This window comes from Aulonocara stuartgranti (assembly GCF_965226115.1).
Source record: "Aulonocara stuartgranti genome assembly, chromosome: 16".
In the NCBI taxonomy this organism is placed as follows: domain Eukaryota; kingdom Metazoa; phylum Chordata; class Actinopteri; order Cichliformes; family Cichlidae; genus Aulonocara; species Aulonocara stuartgranti.
This window is the reverse complement of record NC_138952.1, coordinates 5,005,028-5,025,811: the sequence shown is the minus strand read 5'-3', so window position 1 is coordinate 5,025,811 and position 20,784 is coordinate 5,005,028. Positions and strand designations below refer to the sequence as shown.

The window sequence follows — 20,784 nt, the reverse complement described above, 5'->3', positions numbered from 1 at the left end:
TTTGTTTGTTCATTTAAAACCAAAGAGGACAGAATGACATCATGGAATTTTATGAGGGAGGCTGCAGCATGGACTATATTTTGACCAGGTGCAGTGACCTGGCCATAAAGGAGGTATGCTAATTAGTGAGCTTTCAAGTCGCTTTGTTTGCTTCAGTCAACTCTGTGTCTCCAAATAAAAAGCAAAGGGAAGAGTGGCATCTGTCTGCTCATCCAAGAACTCGTTCATTGCCAGCATTAACGCATATCGTGGGTGTTCCACTCACAAGAGAACAGTACCTCTCCACATCCATCTTGTGTTAGCACCTATGATCTATCCCTACTATATGCAAACAAACTCATTTAACATATTATTTGAAATGTCCGAGTCAATCTGTAGATTCTATCTTCTGTTCCACCAACAGCACTATAGCTCAGAAGCTGCCAAAACTAACGATTGTACCTGCGATTAGGCTGCACAGCCACTCATGCTGTGCCCTGCTTTCACTTCCGTAACTGATCAGCTTATATTTGCCTTTATGCAAAACAATTGCTAATAATTGTCACCAGCAGTAAAAGCATTTTTGGAACAGCTGAGCATTCAGTGCCTCTGATCCCATTACTGCAACCCCCCTCACACACACACACACACACACTGTTGCCAAGAGCTTGCTCATTGCATCTTTCATACTGAGCTCCCTGCTCAAGATTGAATGACCCTAAAAATTCGACAACTTCTGCTCTTTCAAAAAGAGACTGCTGCCTTTATTTACAAGACAACAAAAGTTTTCCATTTTCCTGTTCCAGCTCCCCGTTTTCAGTACATTCAAAGGTGACAGATTCCCACACCAACATCCAAGACCAACACCTCTTCTCAAGGTGACTTGCCCAATAAGCCTAAGAGCTGTCAGAGCAGTGTGGAAGTGCTAGACACAACTCGCCCAAACAAATTTCCTTCCTCATCTAACTCTGGACTCCAGTTTTTCCTACCTCCTCTCTCTGTCACTTCTTCCCCTTAGAGATGCACACTTTAGTCAACATAAAAGCGTGACCTCTTGTTCCTAGCTTTTGAACTCTGATTTTTTCCCACTTTCACCCAGGGGACAGAGTGAAGGGAATGGTAACCCCATCCTGTCATTTTTCCAGCTGTCCCCTTCCTTTCCTTTGCTGTCCTTTCCTCTGTTCCCACTATTCCTCCTTTCCTCTTTTCTGTGATCTCTGTAACACGTATGCTTTCCTGAGTCCCTCCAGTGTTCTTTATGGTCAAATATACATTTCACACTTTTCCTCTGTTATGTGAAGGAATTTTGCGTTGCTTATTTTTGCCTTTAGCTTTCCTGCAGATAAGATGGAACCAATAAAGAGGTCTTTATTGGAGCTGGTGGGAGTATATCTATACAACTTGATGTATTTGCCCTCTGGAGGCTGCAAGTGCATGACCTATTTCTGACCATTCAGTGAAGGTTTTTCCTACATTACAACTGGGCATTTTTTATTGAATTGAAAGGTGCAGTTTCGGTTAGTATTTTCCTTGTTTTTCATGAAAAAAAATTTCCCATAATCAAACTTTTAACTGCAGAAACAAGCAGTGGTTGAAAGTACTGCAGAAAAGAATCATAGTCCCAATATCCAATCCTTTGAGCAAACAAGCCTCTGCAAGTTATATTGATTAAACGAGCTTTGTATCCTTTGTATCTGGGAAACATACCTGGAGTTGCTTGAAAACCAGCAGCAGGGGGAGTGGCTGTAACCGTTGGCTGCTGGCAAAGTATCTGGGTGGATGACTAATCATTCAAGAATAGTTGATGAACTAGTTTCATTGAATCTGACATGCGGTTTCATGCATGGGGGATCATTTAGAATCTCTTTGCAAAAAAGTCAGCAGTTTTGGTTCACTTTCCTCTTTTTCTAAAGGCAACGTAACCAGTTTGATTACCGGTAATTAAAAATATGCCTTTTTGTTTGCAGTGGTGACAGACATTGACTTTGATGTTTGCAGACAATACTGTAATCCATAGTGATAGTGGAGACGGGTGGAAGAGAGCCTAGAGAGGAGGAGGTATGCTCTGGGGAGAAGTGGAACGAAAGTCAGTAGAAGTAAGACAGACAATATGTATGCAGAAAAGAGATGAAGAAGAGAGTGCAGGGTGGGGTAGGTGGAGATGAGTAAAAAGGAAAGTTTACAAGATAGTGATAGTGACACCTGTCGTGATGATAAAAAGACAGGAGGCTAAGATGAAGATTTTCACTGGGAGAGACCCGGATGGACAGGATTAGAAATGAGAGGGACAGCTCAGATCAAGTGGTTTGGAGACAAAGCTAGAGAGACAAGACTGAGATAGTTTGGACATGTAAAGAGGAGGTGGTTATACTGGACAAAGGATGTTGAATGTGGAGTTGCCAGGGAGAAAAGAGAAAGACCACAGAGAAGATTCATCTATGTAGTGAAGGAGGACATGCAGAGGGTTTGCTTGATAGAATAGGATGGATCAGGTGAGATGGAGGAAGATCATTTGCTGTGGCGACCTCTGCCACAAGAAGAAGAAGAAGAAGAAGAAGCCTGTTTCACCTTAACATTGTACTTTTTGACAGGGATAGCTTCTCAAACAATGGAGCACCTTTAATCTTTCTTCCTGCTTTTTTGTACCGTGCTTCCTTGTCATTGTTAACTGTATCAGTTTGTCAGCTTTGAAAAATGGCGCCCATCCTTTGCATGTTGTTTCAGGACATGTTTGTGGATGCAAGAATGCAACTGAAAGACCCTGAGGCAGAATTTGTACCACATTTAATGACAGACTCTTGTATACTCTCAGATATTATGCTCTGAAATTTCAAGTGTTCAGCTCTCGTGTTGAGCTTTTCTGACAGATAGTTCAGTGAATCTTTGCTTTTATTTAACTGCTGCATGTGCATTATGGATACTGAATTCACAGTGATGTTTAAGTCTGGGACCTTTGTCAGTGGATTAAACAAAAACATTACTCATCATCTTAAATACACGTCAGTCTACTTTTTAGGAAAACCTGCTCCAGCATTAGCAAGATACAACACACTCTTCTATTTGCTCAGTTTTTTGTCTTGACTTTCTAAATCCATTTGATCATCACTTTGGTGTTAATTACTTCGGTGACCAAGACAAGGTTTTGCTGCCCCACCGAGAATGGATTTTGCAGGTCCTAAATTCAAAACAACAAACAAAAAGAGGCTAAAAAAAGTTGCGTAGAGATAAGGAGAACAGTTGGGTGGGGGGATATTTTTGTTACCAGCAAGTTGGATTTTTAGAGCAACATCTGCATGAGACAGTATTAAATTATTAGCTGACGATAGGAAGACTTTCCAGGTTTGTCACCAGGACAGATACTGTCTAACTGGTGCTTAAAAATATTGGATATAATTTTGCATGTTATATCTATAACTGCATCTAAATTGCTCCAAAGGGCACCAACAGAGTTGAGTGCTAGTGATCATGGAGTCCAGTTAGTAGTTAGACCTAGAAGACAAATTGCACCTACAGCTGCCTGTGTCAAAACCTGCTGTCCAACCAAGTTATTCGTGAAGACAAACCTTAAACCCTTTAACAAAATTTAAATGGGTGAGCTTGGGAATTAGCTATAGAGACCAAAGCTCAAGACCAAGACAAAAGACCCAAATTCCTACCAAAGTAGGACCAATACACAACAGGACACAATAGATTTGTGCTTTTGAACTAACTCATATGTTGGAGATAATTAGGCATTTTGAGGCCTTTAAATCTCCCAAAACATAATTTTGGATTAACAGATTTTGATTTTTTGGAAACCACAAAACTGATTTTCCAGCAAATCTGCAAAAAACAAAAAAAACAACTGTATTTCAAATCTAACCACCCATCTGTCTACTCAAACTCCATAGTTAGTTTTCTCTGGTTATGTGATATTTGCAAGAACCACAACAAACAGTCCCTGATCAGTGTTTAAATGGGACCCCTAATGTTTGTGATTACCAGCAACAATCCCTCACAGGTGGGCATACCTGTGATGATGCGATGAATGCCCGGCAGTGTTTGATTTGTATAACCAGCTATGACTGGATGTCTGGTTGCACAGTGGGAAGGAAGGAAGCAATGTTACCCTTTTGTCGTTAAATCAAAGGCCCCCACAGAGGAGAAAATGGCATGCTGGGACCGTAACAGATGGCGATGGATCTTTAAATGACCCTTTTTCACAGACCAGCGTGTGTTAGACACACGCTCACTTAAAGGTGGCCTTGTACGTTGCTAGAGTGTGTGCGTGTGTTTTCTTTGGTGTGTGTTTCTGCGATGCTATCAATTCTGGAGCTAATGGACCAATTTCCAAGGTGGTGAGCTTTACACACATGCCCTCAGAATGTGAGGGAATGCCTGGCATTTGTGTACTTCTTCGTTGGTCAAGTGTGCATGTTTTCATGTGTACAACACCATCAATTTTCAAACCAATGAGCCAATTCTTCCCTGCAAAAAGTGGTTGAAATGCCATTTGTTGATTGTAAAATCAATGTGAGGGCTCTCTTGCCCAGTCATTCAGCTTGGTGCTTCCCCCGAGTGAGGGTTCCTGAAACACAGCCACGTGCCTCCTAGCAAAATGGTTTGATTTCACTGTTTTCTTTTTAATTCATCACGGGTACTTCTCTCAGCACCGCCTGTAATTTTCCAGAGGGAGATCTTCAAGTAGAGAATATGTTATTATTATTATTTTTTTTAGTGGTATGTAGATTATTCGTGTTTCATTACCCTGGAAAGCAAGACTGCATGTTTGAACATGCTGTTTAAAAAAGGAGCAAGATGAGGAGTCACGCATTTCTAAGAAAGGTGTCAGATTCCAGTCCTGAATGCGCTCTGGTCTACAGGGTTTCTTTTTGATGTGCGCAGGTTGTTATGAGGTGAACATAGAATCAAACCGTGGGTGTTATTGTCCATTTGGGGTCTTTGTTCAGACTCACATTAAATTTGAAGTTGCATCCACAGTAAAAATTGGCAGTGTCTTCTTCCTCCGCTCCACTATTACGGCTGCAGCTCAGAGGGGTTGTAACGGGTGAGAGAAAACAAAACTAGACCTGACAAGCTCAAATCTTCTGCAGAGTCTGCTGACTTGCAAAGAGAAACAGGAGGCCTTTAAATGCTTGTCAATGCAAATAGGATCAAACAGTTTAAAGAAGCGGGAAAATAAATGTTCTGTTCTTGCATAATCTTCCTGAAGAAGATGAAATCAAGCAGAATCATTAGTTTTATAACTAGGCTCTTTACAATAGAAGTACAAAGCACCAAAACTTAATGCTTAGACACTGTATGGAGTGACACATCAGTGTCCAATGTGGTGCTTTATGTGCAAGTATACCATCAACACTGACACAAATACAAGAAAACAGCCTTTGAATAGCTGTTCAATGTAGTGACCACTATGGGTGAGAGGGTTAATTACTCCCCAGAAAAGTAATTTGATACACTACTCATTATATTATTTTTTGTGTTACACATTGCCACATAACTTCCAGTTAGCAACACAAACCTTAGACTACAGTTCCGCACACAAACACAAATCTCTGTGCTGATGAGAACACGCATCTTTCTCTTAGTTTTTATGTATGAACACAAAACTAACAATGCAAAGCAGAGATGAAAACCAACCCAGAGAAACTTCAAAGCAATCGTCACAGTGATTCAAGTAACAATGGAGGCTATGCTGGTGCAATGCTGACCGCTCATCACTGCCTTTGTTACCTGCTGAAGTTCAGGCTCTGTCTGCTGGCCTGGGGTCAGCTTATACTCAGCTTTATCATCACTCTGGGATCTTGGCTTGCTTTGTGTTAGCATGCTGTCTGTGCAAATGCTTGCAAAGAGCCTAAGTTGTGTTATCAGTATGAAACTGTTGGTTCTGTCCTGGACGCAGTTTGCACTTTACCATCCAATGAAATAAAAGTAATGTTCATATCACTTCTGGTGGTAAAACAGACAGTGCATGCAATACAGAGCACAGGTTAAAGAAAATAGTTTCTTTATTTTTACTGTATCTGTGCGTAACCGAACAACAGGTGAATGCCAAGAGCAAGAAGAATTGTAAATATTGGAGGACGAACTTGTTATCAGCTGTAGCATTTGCCAGACTCCAGGGTCTCAGCTGAGAGCAGATACTCAGACATTCACAAAGATTTCCTTCCTGCTCCTCCCTGGCCTAGAGCCCATTGGATCTGAGCCTAAAGCTGCAGGGGGAGACAGGAAACTGACAGGATTACACTGACTGGGTCCTGCCAGGTTCTGTGCAGACACATAAGTGGGTGTACCAATGACTGAACTGCAAGAAACCATGACTTTTTACTTTGTAATTTCAGTGAGGGTGAAGGGTAAAGTGTGTACTGTGACACTACACAATTTCCATTATGAGATACTGATACAACAGCAACCTTGCTCGCCCTTCCTTATAGGTTTAAAGAGGTAAAGTTTGTTGCAAGTGGGAAAATGGAGGGAAATGTGAGTGCTATTAGATGTTGTTGTTCTTTGTATACTTATAATTACTGCTACGTGAAATGTATCCTTTCCTGAATATTCCATAAAAAACTCTGCATAGGTTATGTAATTGTTTAAAGTTATTAGTTCTATCAAAATGACCCAGGATTTTCCAGAGCAGAATTCTAGGATTGTTAACTTTTCCTTTTTTGGGATAGTCTTTTGCCGATTCCCATAATAATGTGACTTTGATGTTCTTAATGCACTAGGTGGCGCCTGGAAGAAGTCTCAAGAAGTGTGCATTCTACAGTTCGCCCTTCAACAGCCCCACAGGAAAAAAAAAAGTAATTTTGTAACTCATTCTGTAAAAAATCGGTGGTTTAATCAATACTTATAGGGTGACCAACCATCCTCTGTCTTTTGCATTTGTTGACTTGGAAAAACCTATATGACATTTTATTTCACCATTCACCATCAGAGAAGGCATTGTTTAAATATGTTAAAGTTTTCTTTAAGCAAACAGTATTATAAACTTCATCATGACTGGGCCAAGTGTCCTCTTCTTTGGAAATCAAAATATGGTCACCCCATAGAACCTATTATCATATTCAATATCTGTAAAAAAAACAAAAACAAATAAACAAATAAACTTGTAAAACTTGTAAAAGCCTCAAATATGGAGGACACAGTTAAATCATCTGTACAGGCAACAAGAAGGCTACACGTTAATCGTGACTGGATGAGTCAGGTCCAAAGGAAATCAGCTTTAATCCTCGAACAGACCTTTTTCCATGCAGCAGACGTTTTGACATAAATAAAGACAGGTGTTACTAATCACATTTATTAGAACTCTGGGCTTAAATAGAACAGCACCTACAATGAGGTTATTAGTAATGCCAGTGTTTTATACTATTTAATGTCAAACAGGTGCCGTGAAATTGATACAATGACAGAGAAACATAGCGGTTCTAGTAAGCAGTAATGATTTCCTCACGTCCCTATTACCGGTTTTTAAAACATCAATTCGTTGTCGGCAGGATTCGAACCTGCGCGGGGAGACCCCAATGGATTTCTAGTCCATCGCCTTAACCACTCGGCCACGACAACTACACAAACAGTTTCGATATGAGAAATGAGTTCTGATGAGTCCGTGATTCCACTTTTTAGCACAGCTCGTCAAACACACACTTTCTCAGTGATGTTACCGCATCTGTGACGCGGCTGTGTACAGAAGAGGCGCATGCTGAGGTCAAGTTCCGGTGAATGCAGCGCCATCTGGTGGCGGCTGACACCTGTTGCACTGTGGTTACCTGTTACTGTTAAAACAGTTTTTAAAAAGTGCCCGTTTTAACTCAAGGTTTATTTTCGTCCTTTATTATCTAATTGGTGATTCAATGGAAAAAAATGGAGAAGATCAGAATTTTACAATAATACAAAAACACGTGAAACAAAGTCATCTCCTCAGTAAGCAGATTCACCAAGTTTCTGATCAAACTGACCACAACTAAAATAAATAAATAAATAATAATTACACTTAATACATATTTATATATTCACAGTAACAAAAAGTAACAAAAATATTTTTTCTCTCCTAGTTTTAGTTTATAGTTTAGTTTTAGGAATCAGGTGAAAAAAATCCCAACAACAACAGCTGAGCAAACTCGCACTGAATTCATTGTAAGTGTATATTAATATAATGTTGGCGTATCAAAAGTAAATGCATTCAGTGCAGAAAGGAACTCATGTAAGAGTAATTAACACCATCAGTAATTATGTTCATGTGTCAGTAGCTGATGTAGCACTGTATAGTACTACTGTTGTGGCTGGATAAGGTGGGTGGAGCCTAATTTACTACAGAACCGCATCCCCTTCTTACCATATGTGTTTAATTAAAACTCAGATTTTAGAGTAATTTAGTAAATTAATACCCTCCTCAAAAAACTGAAGGGCACACTTGGCACTCTGCACCAGAGACAAAGATGTTTTGATTCCTAACTGAGCAGACTGATATTCCTGAAGTTTAACTGACTTTGTGATCATCTAGTTTTCACTTAATAAAAAAATAATAAACTTTTTAATTAGTTTATAATACCAGATATAGCGTGGAATAAAATTTTATGAAAGTCATAGATATGTAATTTATTCAATGCAAAATAATTCCAATATGACTTATAGTGTAACTGTAAAAAAAAAATTAAAAGGCTTTATGTTAAAATTTGGCTTTGAGCTGTGTTTGGGGTTTTAAATTCCCTGCTTCACAAAGATGCAAAGCAGAGGGTTGCTTCCCCTCATGGGAGTTCAGCTCTAAGAAGCAAAGCGCCGTTTTCATTCTATAGTTATCCTAATGCTGAAAAGGCATTTTATTTTACCCCACCTCAGGTCTTTATTACTTTCTTGAAAGGTAGTTTAGAGATCCTTCCACCCATCAGCACTTCACAGTGTTTTGCCATCTTTCTTTAATTCTGTGTGATGGCTTTTTTCTCTGTCTCATCAGAGCTTGATGTATTGATGTCGGTGTGTTCATTTTTGATCTGTCTGCTTGTGTTTTAGATAGAGCTGATGTAGTCTCCACAGTGTTACAGAGTTCTGTGCACTACCAAGTTAGAAACTTTCAGTCTGGAATTACAATCGGACTTCTGACACTTTCTTGTAGTTCTGATGTTTCCTGCTATCACAGTGCTGCTTAGTGAGCAATGTTCTGCTGGAAGTTTGAGGCAGATGAATAATGACTGCAAGCTGATTTGCACGAATAAGCCTCTGATGAGTCGATCAAAACCACCGTTATCAGTCATCTGAGTGACATCTGAATAATGGAAGGGCAATAACTCACGGAAATCTAAGCTTTTATACAAGGAAGCCAAACCAAAAGAAATCATGCAGACCCTAAATCTCTCTATGCCATTTCCCCCTTTCTCCTCAGGGACAGCTGCTCCTCCCTGAGCTCAGTTCAGAGGTCAACTTAAAAAGAAGTTCCTCCTCCCCACATTTGACAGGCACATGCTCAGATTTGTCTTAATATTAAAGTTTTTACCTCTTTACCCTGCAATATAAAGTAGTATGAACTGGCAACTTAGCCTTCCATCCTCTGTTGCTTGTGGGGACAGAGATACCCAGGCCTCCTTTGTCCAGCCACCTTCTCCAACTCCACCTGAGAGACATAATCTCACCAGCACGTCCTGGATCTAGCCCAGGACCTTTACCCATTTGGAGATGCCCAAAACAGCTCAACTGGGAGGTGTCCAGAAGGTAATCCTAGTCAGATGCATTGAACCACCTCAACTTGCACTGTTGAGTAGTCTACTCTGACTCCCTCTCAAAACACTGAGCTCCTCAACCTGTCAACTTGTTTGGTCACTACCCTCCACGTGCAGCCATAGATGTGGGTGAGAATGCTGATCTGATAGTGAAGCTACAGCTTCACTTTCGTGCTCAGCTTTCTGTTCATCATAACAAACCAACACAAGATCTGCATTACTGCAGATTACTATTTACTCATCCTATAGAACTGCAATCACAGCACAGGTTTTTGTGTCACTTTTTCTATGTGGTACAGCTGAGTGTGAAGCAGCTGGTTTGAGTTCCTGTGGCTTTGGTCTTATGCTTCAGAATGGTGGATTCACTGTTAAGGATAGAAGGCGATTAAATGTCTCCCAACCTTACCTGACTGATGATTACCTGATGATACTGATTCCCTGACTGAGCAGATTGGTGTGATGTCAACAGTAACTCGGATCATTGTGATGAAGAAACAGCTAAAACAAAAAGTAAGGCTTTCAATCTCTGAGATTATGTAAGTTCCAGCCTCCATCGATGGCCATGAGCTCTGTGTGCAGAGTCTACTTCAGCTATACCACAGGGCCAGAAGTGGGGTATACCTATATCCATCCCATATTGACACAAAACAATCACACAAATGAAACTGTCACATGAGAAAAAGTGAGATCCAGATCATATGCAGTATGTGTATGACCAATCCATCCTTTAAAATTGACTTAAACTGGCCTATTTTAACTAAGTCTGAATAAGGTAAGAGTGATGTGTGTAGGTGTGGAACTAGACTGTTGCTTCATGTCGTAAAGAGCCAGGTGAGGTGATTCCAAAATCCAGTCAGGATGCCACAGGCATTCTCTCCTTGGAGATTTTCCAGGCATTTCCACCTGGAAGGGGGACACTGGTGTAAACCAATAACTCACCGTGCCTCAGTATCCCCCTGGAGAAACAGAAAAACACTGAGAAAAATGGATGGATGGTGATACAGATTATGATTATGACACTAATAAACACTACCAACATGTCATTGCTTCAAAACAGACAAAGACCGACACAGAATATGTTACATTTCGTGATATAAATTATTTATTTACATTTACAGAAAAATTACCCCATCAAGACAACGTAGTAATAACTATTGGAAATAGAACCCAAGATACAGTAGCTGACGTCATCGTCACAACCGAACAGAGAGCTCTATAATAACATTGTGCCCTCTGTCAAAGGTCTCCTATAACACAAGGTGCAAGGCATCACGTGTAGCCCCCAAACCCCCCCACCCCCCTCCCAGGCTGAACACACACCTCATTAAAAGCCAGATACCCTGCTTTGCACTACCCCGATTTGCTTTGTACCCCTCATCTACAAAGAACAGCTAGCCCACCTCTACCAAAGTGCACACATCTAATACACATTCACACACACACACATTCAGTATCCTCCGCACCCCCCCCTCCCGAGTCCTCATAGTTCGTGTTTTGTTTAGTTTTTTTCAGGAAAAACCTTCAGAAAAAGGTGCAAGGAGACACATGGGCATGGGTAGGGGGCTGGCGGCGGCGGTGACTGATGACAGCATTTCTCCAATGTGTAATCATTGTCACCTCACTTGTGTGCCAGCTCTGTCTTTGCTTTGCCACCATCCTCCATGGACATTCTTTGAGTTCATACTGGGAGAGAGGGCGAAGAGTGATGGGAAGCAGATGCTAATTTTCAGGGTTGGCCTACTTGGGGGCGGGGAAGAAACATCTAACGCCACAGTGCTCCGTAACGTGGAGAGGGGACTCTGTCTGGTGTGTCTGGGCTCAGATCAGTCGGGTGGAGGCGCGCATGGTATTCTCTGAACTGAAGTGGACATTGTTCTGCTTCTGCCGGTTGATCCTGTTGGTCCGTGGGCACTTCCTGAAACACAAAATCACGAAGAAGATGAATTACTGTTTTAATATTAATCTAATAACTCAGACTTTAAAGGGAGAAACATGGATGGCAGACTGCTGCTTTAATACAATACAATACCTCTGCTTTAATACTTTAAAGCAGAGGTCCCAAACCTTTTTCATGTAAATCACCTGTCAGGGACACAGATGTTAGCACACGATTATAATGACCAAAAGAATTCATGATACACGCAATATGACTGAAAAATGAGTAAAAATCACCTTTTTTAAAAATGACTACAGTTTAGAATGTAACAGCACCAACAAATTGAGTATTAAAAAAAGAATACTAAAAATAAAGTAAAGCTTAATTTGTAACCTTAAACAAGCATGAAGAAAAACACATTTGTAAATCACAGTTAGAGCCTGCTTCTTTCTTTTATGTTGCATATGTTCAGGTTCACTGTTAATAAGTCTGAGTTTGGGATTCATGTGCCTGCTTCTTTGACTCGTGCAACCCCCAAAGGCCACATCCACCAGGCCGAGAGACCGGAGAGTCACACCTACTGAAAGGTTTGCATTCCGCGATCGATTGGCGAGTGGTTGTTGGCAGTCACTGAGAAATTTGTTAAAGCTCCAGTCACGCCAGGGACCAGTTAGTGGCCCCCTGGCAACCACAGGTTGCTAGGGAGAAATGTATTCCCTGACAACTGGAGACTGAGCAGCCTCTTTGCGATTTGTTTCAGCTGTGTCTGATTGTGTGACTGCAGCTACACTGATGTATGCCGCATTCACCTCCAAATGGGGAACATAACAAAGATCCCAGGGCATTGGAAGGACTTTCAAGCACCTCTGATCCCAATTAGACTGCCAGAAAAAGACCGATCCATGGAAGCCCCACCCAGCAACCCCACAGCATCCAAAGGATCTGTGCCTGACGTTCTGATGCCAAACAACCCAAAGCACTCCGTGTGATTCTGAGTACATAGCCATGCTATTCAGCAATACTCAGCGTTGCTTGCAAAACTTATTGCTGCAAAAACAAAAGAAGCATCTGAAAACAAATCAGATGAACACCTGTTTGAGACTTTTGTAGCGGGAAAATGAGAGGACAATCTGTAGAGACATGATTTTCTTTTTTAACAGAAACAGAAAATAGCATTTCATAAGATGCTGAATTTGTAGGAAATGACTAACATCTTCATCTTTGAAAAATCAAACAAAATATTGTCTTTGCCAACAATTTCATAGGAACCAGAGGGCTTGGGCTCCACAGAAGAAGTTCAAGTTATAAAAGCCTTGTTTGTTCTGTTCATTTTATAAGACAGAAGTAACGAATAATAAAAATAAAATGGTGGAAACATGGTATTTTGCAGGGAAGTCCTTTTGAACAGACCTTTTCCAAGATGTCACAAAATCTCTTACACAAGAGGCAAAGCATAGGGATGACCTTTTCCACTTCCCCCTGTTTGTCCTTTAACTGAATGGCAAATCTTTACAACAAACAGAAATCACATAAAACTCCAGCAACATTCATAAAACGCAACAAATGACGCGCAAATTCGATCGGCTTGACAGAGATGGAGCGAGTCAGTAACCGCTGAAACGCTCGCCTGCGTCGATTCGCTTGGAAGTTCATTCCTTTCGACTCGTAGAAGAATTTTCAAGTATGTTTTTGTGTTAAATGGATATCGCTACGCTGCAGGACACATTAGTGTTGCTGTCGCTGTATTTCGTGTTATAAATTCTCTCTTTGCTTCTTTATCTCCTCTCCTTACCCTCTCACCCTGCTCCACTTTCTCATTTCGCCCCTCCTCCTCCTCCCTCCTTTGCTCGGAGGAGCAGTTTTGTCTCGGTCAAAACTCCTTTAAAATCTTTTATTAAATGTCATAAATTGCTTAGGTCAGCCAGAGGCAGACAAGCTGCAGGCTATATGTGAATGTGTGTGTTTGTGGCTCTGAGTGTGGGTGGGTTTTTATAGTGAATACAAAATGCTTATGTTAAAACACAAGTGTCTGTGTGTGTGTGCATGCTGGACTATACAGATATGTGTGGGTTTCTGTGCTTGCATACACACCTGCAGGTTTTCAGATATGTGTGTGTGTGTGTGTGTGTGTGCCCCCTGAGAACGTGACAGTACTTTCTATGTGTGCCCAAAACCTCGGTGACCTTTCAGCTGTTGCCTACATGCTCAGGAGTCTGTAACTCCCAGATACACACCCAGGCTCATTAGTAGGCTGTTTTTGTATATGTGTGTGTGTTCGAGCATGACTCACCTGGTAATGCAGAGCACCACCACACAGATGATGACCACCTGGAGTGCTCCGATGATAGAGGCGATGAGGACATAGTGCAGTTTGCCGGAGCCTGGCACCACATAGAGGACGTTGTACTCCTTGATGTCACAATGGGGGCCCCTAAAACCCGAGTGACAGCTGAGATCACGCACACACAGACGCACAAACGCACAAGAGTGGGGGGAAAGTGAGAGAGAAAGCGAGTCATTCCTGTGCACGGAGTGACAGGTTCATTATTTTTAGCATTTCTAATTGAAACGTCACCGAGTGTTTGATAAAGACATTGCGGTGGAACGCCGCATTTCTGTGACAGTGTGGTGACTTTATTTTTTCCTTAGCTGTAGCTGTTCAGATGAACATGACTGATGGGGTTTGCGGTTAGCGGTATAAAAATGCATAATCTTCTCTTTGTTCTAGGCCTGTGGGCATACTAATGCTGCCATTATAGATAGTGTGTTAAGCTGTGTGTCTGTATAGAACATACACATGTAGCTGCCACAGTGAAGTGCTGAAAGCAACCAGATGAAAACGTCAAGTAGTGCGATTGGTCAGGTTGGGCTCCTTGTGTTTTCTCTTACAAGCTTCTGATATCAGGAGATTAATAGGGAAGACACTCAGGGAATAATGGAATGTAAGAACAGTTACTGCAGGGACTATAATTAAAGCATGATGCAATTCGGTCATGATACATCCATCTTGTGGTGCGGCGCTGGTATCAGTGTGTGAAATCAAACACTGAACGATTAATCAAAGCTTTCGCTGTGGGGAGCTGTGGCGCTCGAGCTGTCATTGACACCTTAGGACAAAAATAAAATCCAGATTTTATTTTAGAAAATAGAAAATCTATAGAAAACCTTCTCAGGAAATGATCTTCGGGGTGGATAGATATTAACTATTTGTTATCTGGGGTGCCAAACTCATTTAGCTCATCCCAAGTAGGTCAAGCCACTTGAGCCACATTTCAAGAAAAGCCACATACCATCTTAAAAAGAGAAAATCTAAAATGTGTCCTTTTTTGATGTAAATAAGGACATAGGTACATATATTTAATAAACTATCTGCTTACAAAGATCAGTAACAACAGAATAAGAGATGCAAAAGCAGCAATAGGTCCCAGCTTTTCTACATTCAGTTCATTTTCTGTCATTATAAAGAACACCTGCTCCTTGGATTCATCACTTTACTTGTTGTTTGTAGCGCTTTCTTTGTGCATAGGAATTTGCTAAGAGTGCTGCCCCCTGGTGGAGGCTAAAGAATCTGCATTTTCAAATGTGCACATTGAAAAACAAAGATGCAAACACAGAGTTTTGTCTTGCAGGTTATGGTCGGGTGAGCTGGTGAGCTGGTTAGTACTTGGATGCGAGTCAACATGGAAAACCTAGGTGGTGCAAAGTTGGGTGACGTAGTTGGTTGAGTGGTTAGGAGACAAGACACACCTTTCTGTGTGGAACTGGTGTGCCTGTGTGGGTCTTTGCCAGCATGACAGCAGTAAGTATGCCCACTTCCACAGCTCAGTTTCTATGTATTCAATGATATTGTCTCATTTTTTATACTGTATGACAGTTTGAGCTTTGCTATCTATAATTAGGCATTTGACATCTTTATACAACCAAACTCTGAAAACAATGGATAGAAAGCCTGTTTGGTGGCATCCTTGTCACATTTTAAAGAAATATAATTTACTTAGTTTTGAGAGATTTATTCATTTGTCTTTTCTTAACTTAGTTTTCAAATGTATAAACAGTCTGGGTCCAGAGTGTTTTTCCAGACACGTTCAAAGAAAAGACAGTGATAGCATTACTGGGAGGCAAGGTGTGACTGTGAAATACCACATCACAGATCTAAAGTTGGACAGCAGCAAGCCACAGCAATTTTAAATACATCATAAATCATAATTTCACAAAGATTCATACCCTCTAGCATGTATACATGCTAGAACATACTTGAAAACATGCACAACCAATGTGCATTTTACAACATATCTAATTTATACTAATCTTTTCCATATGGGTGTTGAACGTGTGTCAAACCCTGAGTCCCAAATATTGCTTTGAATGACACCAGCTCCTACTTGAAAACATGTTAGCGTGGCTGTGAAGAGCTCTAGACCTCAGGCTGGGGCGAGACTGACAGCCTTCTCTAATAGGCCAGATGTTTGGCTGGATGGTTCCAGCCCACTGGCTGTATGGTTGATACCTCTGCGCTTATTTCGAGGGTATTTTCTGACATCTGACAAAACAAAACAAAAAATACCCAAATTTCACCACCCTGCAAAAAAGTGAAGTCAAAATGAACAATGCTGGGTTCATACCACAAGTTTGTTTTGCTACGTTTAGTCCAAAATTATTTCAGAATTTAAAAAAGTCCAGCAAATATCAAAAGTGTAAATTAGAGTCCAAACAACAATGACCCAAAACATCTTATTGAACTTGTTACTCTCACCAAAAAACCTGATACAAAAGAAATGAAGACAGGTGTTGCAAGCTTGGCTACACTGTTGCCTTTGTGTGTCAGATACAGCCTGGCTTCCATACAAGGACATGTGGGGTAAAACAGACAAAAACCCTTTTGTATTTAGAGCATTTTGTATTTAGAGGTAGTCTTTTACGGATGCAATCGGCAGCATAATACTACAGGTTTTGCCAGCTTGGTGTAGACCTTGAGTGGGAAAACACACACAAACACACACAAAAGACTAATGGAGATGATCTTTGTCCTCAGAGACGAGCTAAAACAGTCCCCCTTTTAATCTCCCCTTCTCCTCCATCTCCTCTTTACCTGCTTTTCCTGTCTCTGGGGAGGTTGTTACCCACCAACACCTGCACATCCTTGTTTGGCACAAACACACACACACAAACACACAACCTGCTTCACATTCTCTATCCCTTCGACCTGACAGCGTACGAGATGAACATTGCAACCTTGTTCTGTTCGGGGGTTGTGCTTGGTTTCCACACTCGTGTACCGCACAAACACACACACAGTCACAGACATGCACCACTCCCACAGAGACCGCTGCGCTTTCCTTCACATTAAGATACAGACTTTGCCTCGTACAGCCATCAGGGGGCAGCAGAGACCCTCCGCACTCCCTGGCTGCTCAGCATGCAAAGAGAACCTCTGGGATGATCGAGGTGAGAGAGAAAGTAGAGAGAGATAGCGCCAGCGAGAGACTCCGAGACCCCCTGGCTGCTACACTATCAGGCTGTAAAAGATGGCAGACCTGAGCAGCACACATGTATACTGGCTTGGTGTGTGGGTGGTGGGTTTTAATATCATTCCTCAGTGTGCCTTTTTGTAAATGCATATCTCTGCTGCCTGTGTTAAGTGTATTCTGTGTGCCTGTATGAATATGAAATTTGCACCTGTGTGGCCAATTCTCAGCTGGTGTGTCTGTCGGCAAAATAGGGGCACAGGGGTGCACAGAATTCACGGTTTCGCATGAACTCTGGTTTTAGAGTGACAGCTTGATACACACAGTGAAAGCATCAATTTATTTTCAAAAAAGGAAAATGCTCTAAAGTTTGTAATTGTCCGTAATTCCAACGTTAAATGCTGAAGCAACTAAATGCTGCACTCTCTCAGTACAGAATTGGACCTGTTTCTTCTGTGACGGTAAAAACATAGACTGTATATAGTAGATGGATGTATTTAAACCCACCTACTACCATTTTCAAACAGCTTCGAGAATTTTAGCTGTGACTGTTTTGTTATTTAGGGCCACAAATGATCATACTTAATTTCCAGCTAGATAGCGAGCTTTTTTAACTAAGAGTATTGGATTCGTTTTTCAGTCCTGGAGGTTACGGCTTGAGTAAAAAAAACATTATGGGACATAATATACTTTCAGCTTCTCTCTTGAATGGACCCAGATGTTTGACTTGGTACATTATATATTGTATCATAAGCCACGACCTGAACACATACATGAAAAGATATTTGCCCTCTTCCTGATTTCTTCGCACTTAAATGTTTTAGATCGTCAAATAAATTTCATTTTTAGACAAAGGTAAGCTGAGTTAACACAAAAATACATGTTTGAAATGATAATTTAATTTATTAAGGGAAAAAAGTCTCTTCAAACCTACCCGACTCTGTGTGAAAAATTAATTGCTGCCATTGTTAAATCATGAATTAACTGTGATTATCCACATATTTTGCAAAGCTGGGTTTAATTTCAATAGGTACACCCAGGCCTCATCACTGCCAGACCTGTTGAATTGAGAAGTCACTTAAATAGAACCTTTCTGACAAAGTAAAGCGGGCTAAACAATCTCAAAAAGCAATTCATAGTCCTACAATCTCAAGAATAGCAGAGAAGCAAACTCACATCTATCAAAATCATTTCTAAGGTTCTGGGACTCCAACGAACCATGACGAGAACCATTATCCAAAACTGGAGAAATCTGAAACAGTGGTGAACGTTTTCAGGAGCAGGCAGCCTACTGTTGAATCAGGAGGTCACAAGAACTGCAGAGTTCATGATTCAGCACAAGAAAGAGACGATGATGATCCCCAATATGTTTGGGAAAATACTCTGTGGACTGTTTAGACAAAAGTTTTACTTTTTAGAAGGTTTGAGTTCCGTTATCTGGCATAAAACTACCGCGGCACTTCATAACAAGAACATCATACCAACAGTCAAACATGGTGGTGGTAGTGTGGTGGTCTGGCGAGCTGCTTTGCTGCTTCAGGATCTTGAGGACTTGCCACAACTGCTCTCTGTCCGACCACCAGTTCATGCCCTGAAACTAAAGTGAACTTGGATTATGCATATCTGAAACACACAGCTCTCCGTCTGAATGACTCAACAAACTGATGGTTTTGGACTTAAATCGGATGGAGATGCTTTGGTTTAACCTTCACCACCTCCAATGTGGCATCGCTGTGAGATTTGAAAGACTCATTAGCAGTTGCAGTTGTCAAGGGTGACACAATGACTTATTTCATTCAGGGGGCTTTTACTTTAAATTTAAATTACTAATAAATTACTAATAAAGTCTATCATCATTTGAAAACTGTATTTTGTATTTACTTTAGTTATGTTTGCTAATATTACAATTTATTTGATGACATTTTTTTGTCTGTAAATACCAACTTAAAAATCTCAAACACTGCACGAATCTTTAAATAATTCATAGTTTCCTCCTTCCACATATAATATGTTTTTTTATAAAGATTTGACTGAGCTGGCACAGAATGACTTGCAGCGTCTGTCGCTTTGCTGTCACTTTGCAGATTTTATCAACAATAACAAATTTAATAATTCCAGCAAATACGCAGTAATAACAGGATAAGGCTTTCAGGGTTAATAAAAATAATAAATCATTTAAATTGATCACTTTTATTCAACATCATAAATGAACATGGATGAAGCAGGAAAGCCAGTAAATCCATCTGCATTTATCTATGATTGAATGTGAGAGTTTCTTAAAGTGTCTGTTATCAGCAGCTGCTTCAAGTTTCTGCTTCAGTTCATGAATCCCCTGCAGCCATCCGAAGGCAGCGGCACAGATATGTTGATACATCTGCAGTTTATGATTAGAGCACAGCAACATCAGAGCGCCGAGCTATTACGCACACTTGTACACCGTTACATGCAAATGACACTAGGCTGCTACAAAGTAACCACACATCCCCACAAATCACTGGTGTAGTACTACATGATTTACTGCTTTATACCACATCTGCACCAAGAAGATGCCTGGATTTCTCTGTAGCTGCTTAAAATGCCCCAGGATATGTCCTCCCTTTCCTTTATTTTTGGGCTATATTTTTGTCACAAAGAAAATGGGCAGGTAGACACGAGCATTGTACTGATCAAAGTTCAGGCAACAGAGTAGTCTGTGTGCATAACAATTACAAAACTGAGTGCTTCAGCTGTATGATCACACCCAAAGATGGAAAACTAAAAACTAAAAATGTTTGTATATAACAATGTGACATCTCCATCCATCCATCCATCCATCCATCCTCTCATGCTTCTCTAGCTCTTCTGGGGGCATACGAAACCATTCCCAAGCCAGTGTGTTCTGAGTCGGTCCAGGGACTTCTCATAGTAGGATATGTCTGAAACACTTCACCTAGGAGGTGCCCAGGATGCATCCAGATCAGATGCCCACAGCATTGTGATGGAGTCCTTTCGTTGTGGAAGAGTAGTAACTCTACTCTGAGTCCCCCCCCCCCGAATGTCTGATCTCTTAGGTTGAGCTTCTACACCTTACAGAGGAATCTCTTTTCCACCATTTGTTTCCATTCTCATTCTGTCCATCACCACCCAGATAACCTGACCACAGGTGAGGGTGGGATTATATCAACTGATAGACTGACGGCTTTGTTTTCATGCTCAGCTCGCTCTGCAACACAACAGACTGGAACAGCTTCTTCATCACTGATGACTGTGCTAATTCATCTGTCAGTCTCTTGTTCCATTCTTCCTTCATTCATGAACAAGACCCCAAGATACTTACATAAGATATTCATCTGTTTGGGGTAGCAACTCAAGGGCAACCAGTAGTCGGCACTCCACCCTTTTCCGGCCGAGAATCATGGCCTCAGACTTGGAGATGCTATTTTTTACCCCAGATGCTTCACACTTGGCTGCAAACTGCCCAGTGCAATCTGGAGGTAATGGGTCAATGAAGCCAACAGAACGACATCATCTGCAAAAAGCAGAGATGAGATCTGAGACCGTCGTACCCGAGACCTTCCAACCCTTGGCTGCACCCTAGAAAATGGTTTGAACCTGCAGGGGTCTCGAGGCGCTCTGGCTTTCTCCCAAACTCCAAAGACATGCATGCGAGATTATAATTGGAGATTCTGAAATTGGTGTGGATGTGAATGTGAAGATGACTGGTGACACTCACACTATGACAGCTACAATAGGCTCCTCCCCTCTGCGACCCTGA

At 41.2% G+C, this 20,784-nt stretch overlaps 1 protein-coding gene across 1 annotated transcript in view; it reads right to left on the bottom strand.

Moving 5' to 3' along the window:
- Positions 1 to 10,768: 10,768 nt before the first annotated feature.
- LOC309691061 (tomoregulin-2-like) overlaps positions 10,769 to 20,784 on the bottom strand; it is a 141,450-nt gene continuing 131,434 nt past the window's right edge. The window contains exons 9-10 of the mRNA XM_082508576.1: positions 13,856 to 14,014; positions 10,769 to 11,604 (exon numbers count right to left, since the gene is read on the bottom strand). Coding sequence (XP_082364702.1) covers positions 11,508 to 11,604; positions 13,856 to 14,014 — 256 coding nt within the window. The 3' untranslated portion in view covers positions 10,769 to 11,507. The remainder of the gene's footprint in view (positions 11,605 to 13,855; positions 14,015 to 20,784) is intronic.